Here is a 13,034-nt window from a genome sequence, read left to right as displayed (position 1 = left end):
AAAGAAAAATTCCTAGTACACTATTTTAGTTATTTTGTTGTTTATTATACTATATATTTTCAGCTGTTTACTTATGGGTTGTCCTGGGATATGCAATTGCTATCTTAACAATGTAGTATTGATAAATGCTAATTCTTTATTCTATAAAAACTTTTCTCCAAAATAGCTATGTTATCTTCTTTTTCTTTTGTACTAGTATTTTCATATAAATTGCAATTGATACATTATAATTACTTCAACATTGTTTTATAATTATTGTTATAAGCAGTTTTATTTTGATTCATACACAAAAAGACAACAGTTACAGACAAAATGCATTTACTTTGTCTTCTATATTTTCATATATTTCCTTTCCTGGTGCCGTTTACTGGTTCATATGGATCAAATTACTGTTTAGTGTTCTTTGATTTTCACCTGGAAGACTCCCATTAACATTTATTGTAAGGCTCTTTTGCTTGCAACAGATTCTTTTAGTTTTTGTTAATTCGGAATTATCTTAATTTTCTCTTAGTTTTTGAAGGTTAATTCTGGTAGATATAGAATATTTTTTGATAGCTTTTTTTCCCCAAAAAACTTTGATTATGTCACTTCACTCTTTGGGAGCCTTCATAATTTTTGATGAAAAGTCAGCTCTTAGTCTTATGGAGGCTCTCTCTTGTGCATGATAAGTCATTTTTTCTTGATTCTTTTTAAACTTCCCTTTCTTCCTCTTTCAGTAGTTTGGCTGTGATGTACAGATTAATATTTTTGGGAGTACAGATTAATATTTTTCATCAAATGTGGCAAATGTTCTTTCTCTCCCTTTCTCTCTCTCCTCTTCTGGGATTCATACTATGTATGTAGTGTCATGCTGGTTGGTGTTACACAGGTCTCTGAGGCTTTGCTGATTTTTCTTCATTTTCTTTTCCTTCCCCCAGTTTCCATAAACTGGGTTATCTCACTTGATCTGTCTTCAAGTTCATTGACTCTTCAGCTCAAATTTAATCTTGAGCCTTTGTAGTAAAATTTTTATTTCATTTATTGTACTTTTTAGGTACAGAAATTGTAATTAGTTCTTATAAAATTATCTCCAACTCTCTATTGATATTGTCTATTTGCTGACACATCATTCTCATTCTTTCCTTTAAGTATTTAGGCATGGTTTCCTTTAATTCTTTGAATATATTTAAGATAGCTAATTTAAATTCTTTGTTTTTAGTAAGTCCAATGTCTGGGCTTCCTCATAGATAATTTCTCTTGATAACATTATTTTCCTTAAGTACAGGTCAGTGTTCTCTGTGTGTCTAAATTTTGTGTTGTAAAGGATACATTTAAAGTAATATAGTGTGGCAACTCTGAAAGTTAGATCATATCCCAGTCCCCAGGGTTTGTTGTAAGTGACTGTTGTTGTTTGTTTGTGTTTTGAACTCCTGGACTAATTCTGTGTTAAAGTCTGTAGTTTTTGTTGTGCAAAGCCATTGAAGCCTTTGATAGGTTAGTTTAATGTTTAGCTAATGTTTGGGCAGTGAATTTATGAAATAATTTGAACCTGTAAGTCTCCAGGCTTTGCTGAAGGGCTTTCTGTATGTGTTGAGGCATTTCTTAAATACTCAGTCAGTAAATTTACAAGTCTGCCTTACCACTCTCTTCCTGCTTATATAGAGCCTCAAATTCAGGCAGAAGAGAAAGAGAATTCTTTCATGGGCAAACACACAACCCAGAGTGTGCTTATTTTTCTTTGCATGAACGTGTCTTTCTAGATTTCTAGAAAGAATTTGCATCTTTGTAAAGACCCCTTTGGACATGTCATTCTCTAATTTGTTACCCCCTACCCCCCCTTATTTAACTAAGTGTTTTGGTCCATCTCTTTATCACTCCAATTTGTACATTGCCCTAGGTCACCATAGTCTTAAACAATTTCAGATGATTGTTTTTGATAAATACTCCAATGGCAGCATTGTTTACAGAGAATAGACTTTGGATTAAGCCAAGCAAAGATAAACTCTAAGAATGGAGCTTTCTATACCTGTCAAACTGGACAAATAGTGATAATTTTCTGGGAGTGGGGCCTTGTGAACCTCTAACACCTTTCTGCCTTCTCCAGTGGCTGCTAAAACTGTTGATTTCATAGCTACTATAGTTATGAGGCTATTGGTTTTCACTGGTTATTACAGAGCTGGAAAGAACGTGATTTGATTAGGGTAATTTTATATACCAAAAAGTTCACTTGTTTTTTTTTTTTTTTTTTTAATTTTCAATTTTTTATTTTTCAGTGGGTTTTGTCATACATTGATATGAATCAGCCATAGAGTTACACGTATTCCCCATCCCGGTCCCCCATCCCACCTCCCTCTCCACCCGATTCCTCTGGGTCTTCCCAGCCCACCAGGCCCGAGCACTTGACTCATGCCTCCCACCTGGGCTGGTGGTCTGTTTCACCACAGATAATATACATGCTGTTCTTTCGAAACATCCCACCCTCACCTTCTCCCACAGAGTTCAAAAGTCTGTTCTGTAGTTCTGCATCTCTTCTTCTGCCCTGCATATAGGGCCATCGTTACCATCTTTCTAAATTCCGTATATATGTGTTAGTATACTGTAATGTTCTTTATCTTTCTGGCTTACTTCACTCTGTATAATGGGCTCCAGTTTCATCCATCTCATTAGAACTGATTCAAATGAATTCTTTTTAATGACTGAGTAATATTCCATGGTGTATATGTACCACAGCTTCCTTATCCATTCATCTGCTGATGGGCATCTAGGTTGCTTCCATGTCCTGGCTATTATAAACAGTGCTGCGATGAACATTGGGGTGCAAGTGTCTCTATCAGATTGGGTTTCCTTGGTGTGTATGCCCAGGAGTGGGATTGCTGGGTCATATGGAAGTTCTATTTCCAGTTTTTTAAGAAATCTCCACACTGTTTTCCATAGTGGCTGTACTAGTTTGCATTCCCACCAACAGTGTAAGAGGGTTCCCTTTTCTCCACACCCTCTCCAGCATTTATTGCTTGTAGACTCAAAAAGTTCACTTGTTTTTTAAATCAAAATTCACTCATTTTTCTTCAATAGACAGCCCTCAGATTGTTAAAGCTTGAGTTAATTTAGATAGTATCTGATATATGTGTATATATGTGTGTGTGTGTGTGTGTGTGTGTGTACAAAAAACTTATATCCAGGATATATAAAGAAATTTTATAGCTCAATAATAAAACAAGAAACATAATTATAAAACAGGCACAAGTTTGAACAGACTCTTCATGAAAAAAATATGACAGATGCTCAATAAGTACATGATAAGATACTCAGCACCATTAGTCATCAGGAAAATGCAAAGTAAAACTTGTTAAATACCACTATATACCCATTAGAATAACTAAAATTAAAATGCAGAAGTAACCAGATGCTGGAAAGTATGTGGATCAACTGAAATTCTCATATGTTGTTAATAGGAATACAAAATGGTACAGTTGTTTTTGAAGACAGTTTGACCTTTTCTTGTATAGTTTAAATAATAGGCACTTACCAATTAAGCATTTATTGTGCTCCTAGAGTACACTCCTTGGGAGAAGTGAAAGCATATGAACAAGAAAGACTTATACATGAGCATTTATAACAGTTTTTATTCACAATAATGAAAAGCTAGAAACATTGCACATGTCCCTGAATAGGTGAATGAATGAACTATGGTATATTTATACAATGTGATATGACTTAGCAACAAAAAGAATGAATTACTGATTAATAAATTACCAAGACATTGTGCAGACTTAAACAAGTTTGAAATAAAAGAAGATATTCTGTATAGTTCTGTAGTAAAGTATAGTGATAAACAAGTTGTAATCATTGTAACATGAATTAATTATTAACTAATCAATCCCATTTATTTTCTACTTCATTCCCACAAAACTTCAGTTGCCTCATAGGCACTTTTCAACTACATTCCTAAATGAATTAGAAAAAGATGAGGGGAAAACATTATAGAAAATACATGAATAAATAGGTAGTTGATGGAGAGAGAACCGACAAAGATAGTTTGAAAAATTATGAGAGTGGCTTTGTGGGTGGGGATGGGGAAATATCAGGGAGGATATAAGGGTGAGTTTACATGGTTTACAGTGATACAGTGAACTTTAGAATGCTAAGAAAATAAATGTCCTTTCCATGACAAGCCTTTCTAGGTTATCTGTTGATTCTTTGTAGCCAGGAAATTTCCCAACACTTCTATCTAAAATATATGAGTCTTTCCTGGCACTTCCCTCAGTACAGAGGCCAAATAAATGAGACACTGTTTTCATGAAGAGCTGTTAATTTATGTTTGTATTTTTGTGCATGTGACTTGCTGCATTGTCTCATATTCTGGGTTTGTTTATAAGGTGAGGATCTTTAGATACTTGGGGAGGGTAAATGAAAGGTATTTGTGCAAAGTCTTTCATAAACATTTTCAAGCTCTGTGCAGATGTAAGGGTAATGGTTCGAAGTCCCAGAAATCTGGATGAGACTGTTGATGCAAATAATGAAAAGGGGAATGAATGTAACTCCTTCCTCACTCCATGCCTTTACTTAAAAATACTGTAAATGTTGAAAATTGTGATATTTGTGGTTTCTGAAATGTTCATATAATTCTAAATGAGAAGTCATTTATAACTGTACTTATCTTAGTTCAATTTATGAAATCCTGGTATTTGTGAAAGAGCAATGTAATGAATGTTATATTTAATTTCCCAGAGTCAAGCAGAGTGCATGGGAACTTCTGGGGTTGCTTTTTTTTTTTTTTTCTTGCTGCTGGCCAAAGTGGCCAAAGAAAAGGTTTTCAGATATGGAACCAGTTTTGTTTTCTCTTTGCTGATGAAATGTGGAAGGCAGTGTATTCATACTCCTCTCATATTTACGTGGCCTAGATTTGAAGTGGAAATGTGATTCTAAAATGTGGAAATTTTAAAAGGCATGGTAACCCGTCTGCAGTCTCCAATCTCTGTGAAGTATTTTTTTTTATTATTATTACTGCCATTGATGTGTTCAAAGGATCAAGGTTCTAAATAATGAAAATAAGAACTTCTGAAAACAGGACATAGACAAGATAATAAAACTCTTTGCAGGTTTATCTGTTCCAGACAAATGCTTGAGCATGTTTTATTGTGTTTAACCATGATAGTCTAACCATGATAGATTTTCACTGAAAGGGATAGGTACTGTTGTTTGTATTGTCTCTCTTTCTGTTAGGGTGAAAGCAAAAACTTTCTGTAGTTTGTATATCTGATAGATAAGAAGTTGGGGGATGTTGAAACTAAGGAGTCAAAGAAGAAATAGGAAAGGGGAAACAAAAATTATAAGAAGCTTGATATTTCCTAGAATATGATCTTAGTGTGTTACTTTAGTTGGTGAGAGCAGTGCTTTTCAAACTCTAGAGAACATGTGAATCCCCTAGGGATTATATAAAAATGCAGTTTCTGATTCAGCAAATCTGGGGTGTTACCTGGGAATGTGTATTTCCATTACGCTCCCAAATGATGATGATACTGGTGGCCTGAGAACCACTCTTAGAGTAACAAAGTTGGAGGTTTGACTGGAGATCTTGGTGAAGGTCATATTTTAAAATTTTCAATAAGGATAATTTGCCATAATGGTAGCTAATTGTGTTTAATTTTACATCATCAATAAACTTTTATATAATGAAATTTAAAATCATTGACCAAAAGTCACATACATATGTCTGGCATACCACCCTCAATTTTTCATCAACTATTTCCTTATTTTAGATCCCTTAGTAAATACTCAGTGAGGAAGTTAAATTTGTGTTTCTGCCAGATAGTACCTTCACCAAAGCTGCCATCTGGTTAATGTGTAAAATATTAAAGTGTTGTTTATGTGGTCATAGGAAAGGCCCCAGAAAGGCAGACAGACCACTAGGCTTCTAATTTCAGCTCTCCCAGCTAGCTCTGGAGCCTGGAGCTATTTTTTTTCTTTGTAAAATGACTGTGAATATTTGTTTAGTAGACTTGAGAAAATATCTAGTCCATTGTTCATAATAGGCACTCAAAAAAGCTTAAGGAGACTCTTAAGAGTAGAACTAAGCAGCTTTAGGTCTCACAGTTCACACAGGACAGGGACTGAGGATAAAGCATTGTCCAATAACTTAAATGGAGCACTTCACTAAGCTGCCATACTTCATCTTTAATGTGTGATTTTAGTTGCTCAAATCTTCCGTGGAAGGTCTGATCTTTTCTTTAACATCTTCCAATGCAATTTGCTACTTGCTGGGAGCACTTCCCTTTGTTTTTCTCCTGTCTGTCCTAACAAAGATGAGGAAATCAGGCAAAAGGCTGCAGCGTTGACCATTTCTCCCATTTCCCTTCCTTTGCAGATTATTCCTCTGCTGTTCAGAAATTTTCTCAGACATTGCAGTCCTTTCAGTTTGATTTCATTGGAGATACTCTGACTGATGACGAGATTAACATTGGTAAGTCTTCAGCTATTTGTGGCCATGTGACTTTCAAAGCAGGTCTGAGAAAAAACAGCCTCCTTGGTGAATATAGAGAACTTGGGCATCTTTTACCCCCCTTTGTCACCTGTTGTCCCAAGTTCCTGGGAGACTGCTCAAGAAACATAAAGAAACATTCCCTCCTAGTTCCATTTCCTCCTCATACAAAATCAATCAAAAGATATCCCTTCGGACTTCCCTGGTGGTACAGTGGATTAGAATCTGCCTGTCAATGCAGGGAATATGGGTTTGATCCCTAGTCCCAGAAGATTCCACAAGCCTTGGAGCAACAGGGCCATGTGCCACGACTACTGAGCCCATGTGCTGTACCTACTGAAGCCTGTGCTCCTAGAACCTGTGCTCCACAACAAGAGAAACCCCCACAATGAGAAGCCCATGTACCACAATGAAGAATAGCCCCTGCTCACCACAATGAGAGAAAGCACATACACAGAAAGACCTAGCACAACCAAAAATAAATAAATAAATAAATAAAATATATTTAAAAAATATCCCTTAAGCCTCCATTTAGATCTTTGACTCAGTCTGCAGGGGAATTTTTCTTTAAAAAAGTCTGAAACATGAAAGTGGGGTTTCCCAGATGGCGCAGTGGTAAAGAATCCACTTGCCAATGCAGGAGATGCAGGTTTGATCCCTGAATCAAGAATATCCTCTGAAGAAGGAAATGGTAAACTATTCTAGTATTCTTGCCTGAAAAATGCCATGGACAGAGGAGCCTGGTGGGCTACAGTTCATGGGGTCGCAAAACATTGGATATGACTGAGCAAAATACATGAAAATAGATATTTTTTGGTGAAGAATGAAAATTAATTTTTTGGTTTATTTTCCAAAATATTTCAGAATAAGGTTCTTTTAAGGAACAAATCCCTTAGAAAGTTTAATATTAGCATTTATGTATGTATACTTTTCAGGCAACAGGAGATTTGATATCTCCCTTGGGAACTGAATTTAATAACTTGCCTTAGTGTTCTCCTCTGTAAAATGTGGTTAATATGTATCTCTCACAGATGTTATAATTAGGAAGTTGAACAGTGGAAATAGAAAGAGCTTTGTGTTTGTGTCAGTTATGAAGTTAAGTAGTATCAGCAAAGTATAAGTCTTCCCTGGTAAAGAATCTGTAAAGAATCTGCCTGCAGTGCAGGAGACTGCCATCATAGGAGATACAGGTTCAGTCCCCAGGTCAGGAAGATCCCTTGGAGAAGGAAATGGCAACCTAGTCTAGTATTATTACTAGAATACTGGAAAATCCCATGGACAGAAGAGCCTGGTGGGCTACAGTCCATGGGGGAAAATATGGCCCACAGACTTAACTGAAACACAGTTAAATATTGTCTATGGGTGGTTTTGTATTATAACAGCATTGAGTAGTATTTGCAGAGACTACATGGTTTTCAGAGCCTCAAATATTTGCTGTCTGGCCATTTAAAAAAAGTTTTGTAACAATTGAGGTAAAGAGTTAGTGTAAAGCATTTGCTAGATGAGAGGACAGAACTATTATGAATGATCTAATGTCACTGAAACAATTATGTGTATGAGCCCAAGAAATAAAATATAAAAATGTATTATTATTTTATTAGATGCTTGTGCAGTAAGTATGAATAATATATAAGTGTATAAAATAGGAAATTAAAGGTATTCCAACATAGAACTGTTTTGTGTGGATGTAATATAGTTCATACTAAATGCATAATTTTATCTAATTTTAACCTAGCATTTCATCAAGCATTTTCTCATATCATTTAAAAATCTTTGAAAGCTTCATGGGAGTGTGGGACAAGGACATTGTTTTGTTCATTTGTATTTCCCTAGCATATAGAGGATTACCTAGGATATAGTAGATACTCAATACATGTTTGTTGAATGAATGAGTAATGGATGCATTTGAGACTCATTATTACAGGAGCTATACTTTACATACTGTTCAACTATTGTTAGAAATTTGACTTATTTCTAATTTTTCATGATTATAAATAACACTGCAATGAATATTTTTATGAGGTTGATGACTAATGTTTTGGATAAATGTGGCAGTATAACTAGTGAGGCAGACATTTGTATTTGGATGATTTCTTTACTCATGCCACTTCATTCTGCTTTTGCATATCTATATTGGTCTGAGGGCATGGTGTATTTAAAGGTTAATATCGTGAGGGTTAGATAGCCCAAGTTTGAACTCTAGTTTCTCGATGTATTAGCTATGTAACTATGTAATCTTGGCAAGTAACTTCACCTCTATGAGTGTAACATTTCTCATATGTAAAATGGGAGTGAGGTAATCAATGCCAAGTGTTCACAGTGTCTAAATAAATGTTAGCAATTTAATCGTTGTTATTAATATAAGGTTTGATTACTTTATACTTTTTAATGAACTGAATGTTTTTCTATGTCCACAAATTCATATGTTGAAATTCTAACCTCCAATGTGACAGTAGTAGGAGGTGGGTTCTTTGGGAGTTAATTAGGTCATGAAGGTGAAGCCGTCATGAGTGGTATTAGTATCCTTATCTCTGTGACAATCTAGGAGGGTGGAATGGGGAGGGAAATAAGAAGGAGATTTTGGGAGGGAGGGGACATGGGTGTACAGATGGCTGATTCTTGTTGATGTATGACAGAAAAACACAAAATTCTGTAAAGCAATTATCCTTCAATTAATTCTTTTTTTAAAAAAGACAGAGGGAAAAGAAAACCGATTCCAGAGCACTTTCTCACCCAATTTCCATCATGTGAGGATACAGTGAGAAATTGGTAGTCTGCAGCCTGGAAGAGAATGCTCATGACAACCTGACTTTGATCTCAGAATTCTAACCTCCAGAACTGTGTGAAATAAATAAGCCCACCCAGTCTATGGTATTTCCCTATAGCATCCTGAACTAAACAAACAAACAAACAGGAATTTATACTGAGATTTGGAGGGTGCTGCTATAATGAACACCTCAAAATGTGGAAGTGACTTTGGAACTGGATAATGGACAGAGGCTGGGAAAGTTTTGAGGTGCATGATATAGAAAGCCTAGATTGATGTGAATAGAATTTTAAAGGTGATTCTGGAGAGAACTCTGAAAGAAGAGAGAGGGTAGAGAAAGCTTCAATATTCTTAGAGAATACCTAAGTCAATATTCTTAGAGAATACCTAAGTCAATGTTCTTAGAGAATACCTAAGTAATCATGCATGAAATATTGGTAGAATATAGATAGTAGTGTCCGTTTTGATGAAGTCTCAGACAAAAATGAGGAACATGTTATTGGACAATGGAGAAAAGGTGATCCTTGTCATAAAGAGGCAAATACTAGGCTACATTGTTTGTTTTCTAGTGTTCTGTGAAAGGCAAAACTTGTAAGCAATGAAACCGAAAATTTGGCTTATGCAATTTCTAAGCAAGTGTTAAAAGAGAGGTTCAGTTTGAGGAAAGAAATGAAGAGAAGGTAAAATTTTTAAGCAGAAAGTAACCATAGCTTGAAGATTTGTCCATATTACAAAAAATGAGGAAGTTTATTTGGAATAAAGCACTTTTGCACTTACCAGGTTGTGCAGTGGTAAAGAATCTGCCTGTCAATGCAAGAGTCCTGGGTTTGATCCTTGATTTAGGAAGATTCCATGGGGTAGAAAATGACATCTCACTCCAATATTCTTGCCTGGAAAATTAAATGAACAGAGGAGCCTGGAGGGCTACAGTTCATGGGGTCACAAAGAGTTAGACACCACTGAGCAACTAACTGAGCACACATACACATGGTTCAGTTCAGTTCAGTTCAGTTCAGTCACTCAGTCGTGTCTGACTCTTTGGGACCCCATGGACTGCAGCATACCAGGCCTCCCTGTCCATCACCAACTCCTGGGGCTTACTCCAACTCATGTCCATCGAGTTGGTGATGCCATACAATGATCTCATCCTCTGTTGTCCCCTTCTCCTCCTGCCTTCAATCTTTCCCAGCATCAGGGTCTTTTCCAATGAGTCAGCTCTTCACATCAGGTGGCCAAAGTATTGGAGTTTCAGATTCAGCATCAATCCTTCCAATGAATATTCAGGACTGCTTTCCTTTAGGATGAACTGATGGGATCTCCTTACAGTCCAAGTGACTCTCAAGAGTCTTCTCCAACACCACAGTTCTAGAGCATAAATTCTTTGGCGCTCAGCTTTCTTTATAGTCCAACTCTCACATCCATACATGACTACTGGAAAAACCATAGCTTTGACTAGATGGACCCATGTTAGCAAAGTAATGTCTTAGCTTTTTAATATGCAGTCTAGGTTGGTCATAGCTTTTCTTCCAAGGAGCAAGCGTCTTTTAATTTCATGGCTGCAGTCACCATCTGCAGTGATTTTGAAGCCCAAGAAAATAAAATCTGTCACTGTTTCCATTTTTCCCCATCTATTTGCCTTGAAATGATGGGACTGGATGCCATGATCTTAGTTTTCTGAATATTTCTCCAATACTTTGGCCACCTGATGCGAAGAACTGACTCATTTGAAAAGACCCTGATGCTGGGAAAGATTGAAGGTGGGAGGAGACGGGGATGACAGAGGATGAGATGTTTGGATGGCATCACCGACTCAATGGACATGAGTTTGAGTAAACTCTGGGAGTTGGTGATGGACAGGGAAGCCTAGTGTGCTGCAATCAATGGGATCGCAAGGAGTTGGACACAACTGAGTTACTGAACTGAACTGAACTTTCACTCTCCTCTATCATTTTCATCAAGAGGTCCTTTAGTTCTTCTTCACATTCTGTCATAAAGTGGTGTCATCTGCATATCTGAGGTTATTGATATTTCTCTCAGCAATCTTGATTTCAGTTTGTGCTTCCTCTAGCCCAGCATGTCTCATGACGTACTCTGCATGTAAGTTAAGTAAGCCGGGTGACAATATACAGCCTTGATGTACTCCTTTCCCAATTTGGAAGCAGTCTGTTGTTCCATGTCCATTGCTAACTGTTGCTTCTTGACCTGGATGCAGATTTCTCAGGAGGCAGGTCAGGTGTTCTGGTATTCCCATCTCTTTAAGAATTTTCCACAATTTGTTGTGATACACACAGTCAAAGACTTTGGCGTAGCCAATAAAGTAAAAGTAGATATTTTTTCTGGAACTCTTTTGCTTTTTTGATGATACAACGTATGTTGGCAATTTGATCTCTGGTTTCTCTAGCTGGCACTAGTGGTAGACATATCATTTGATAAGAAGATTATTGTGGGTGTGAACACTGGATTTAATCAATCATTTCAACAAAAACTAGGATGGGGATGGAATTATCCCAGCAGAAATGATTCCAGCTAGGATGAAAGGAAATAGGGAAAACAGGAAAACATGGAGGAAAACGTCTTAGGTCCTATAAGTCCAGTCCACTGAGAAATGTGAACCTGCACTATTCTTCAAAACAAGGGAAGAAGGACTCTGAAGGTGATTCAGATATCATCAGGACTGCCACTCCTACTGCAGCCTAAGACTATATAGGCTCTGGTGGTGCAGGGCTTCATCCACCTAGATTTCAAAGGACAAAGCCAATACCCAGGGAGTCATAGGGATAGGCATAGGGCCATTTTTCAGAACACTGAGGGTGCAATATACATCCCACCCCCGCACCACATAACTCCTCCAGAGAGAGAACCCAAGCGCTGGTGAGGCCACTGTAGGTAGCCACAGTGTGGGTTGCCCTCCACTAAAGTGTGGGGGTGGGATTCCCTGTTGGCTCAGACAGTGAAAAATCCACCTGCAATGCAGGAGACGTGGGTTCAATTGCTGGGTTAGGAAGATACCCTGGAGGAGGGCATGGAAAGGCATTGCAGTATTGTGACCTGTAGAATCTCCATGGACATGGGAGCCTGGCGGGCTACACTCCATGGAGTCACAAACAGTTGGACATGACTGAGCAACTAAGCACAGCAAGCTATGGCAGTATTGTTGCTACTTCAGTAAGTCTAGAAAGCTACACTGCTGTCTCTGTGGGTTTAGAAAGCAGAGCATCGGGGGCAGTCCTAAGATGGTGAAGGAATAAGACGGGGAGACCACTTTCTCTCCCACAAGTTCATCAAAAGATCATTTGAACACCCAGGAAATACCACAAAACAACTTCTAGATGCTCCTGGTAGACACCAGGTACCCAGAAAGGCAGCCCATTGTCTTTGAAAGGAGGTAGGACAAAATATAAAAGATGAAAGAGACAAAAGAGTTAGGGACAGAGACCCATCCCGGGGAGGGAGTCGTAAAGGAGGAGAACTTTCCAAACACCACAAAACCCTCTCACCGGCGGGTCTGTGGGGAGTTTTGGAATCTCAGAGGGCAACATAAACTGGGAGGAAAAACATAAATAAATAAAACCCACAGATTACGCACCTAACCACAACTCCCAGCAGAGAAGTAGCCCAGGTCCTCGAGTCAGCCACCAGCAAACGGTAGCTGAACAAGGAGACTCGGACTGCATTGCTTAGGGTAAGGACCAGGCCTGAATGCCCTGAGGGCAATCTGAGGGAGCTAACATGAGATAGCAACACAAACTGTGGGATAGCCAGAGAGAGAAAAAAGAGGAAAGAGAGAGAGAGAGAGAATTTCCGCACAAC

General features: G+C 37.7%; 1 protein-coding gene across 7 annotated transcripts in view; it reads left to right on the top strand.

Annotated features, from left to right (window-relative positions):
- The window catches only part of OPHN1 (oligophrenin 1), a 734,952-nt gene that overhangs the window by 161,451 nt on the left and 560,467 nt on the right, over positions 1 to 13,034 (top strand). For all 7 annotated transcript variants that reach the window (XM_065915121.1, XM_065915123.1, XM_065915118.1 and 4 more), the window contains exon 3: positions 6,344 to 6,439. In XM_065915121.1, the coding sequence (XP_065771193.1) occupies positions 6,344 to 6,439 (96 nt within the window). The remainder of the gene's footprint in view (positions 1 to 6,343; positions 6,440 to 13,034) is intronic.

This window comes from Muntiacus reevesi, chromosome X (genome assembly GCF_963930625.1).
Source record: "Muntiacus reevesi chromosome X, mMunRee1.1, whole genome shotgun sequence".
Lineage (NCBI taxonomy): Eukaryota > Metazoa > Chordata > Mammalia > Artiodactyla > Cervidae > Muntiacus > Muntiacus reevesi.
Note: the sequence above shows the minus strand (reverse complement) of the source record. Positions and strands in the feature narration are given on the sequence as shown.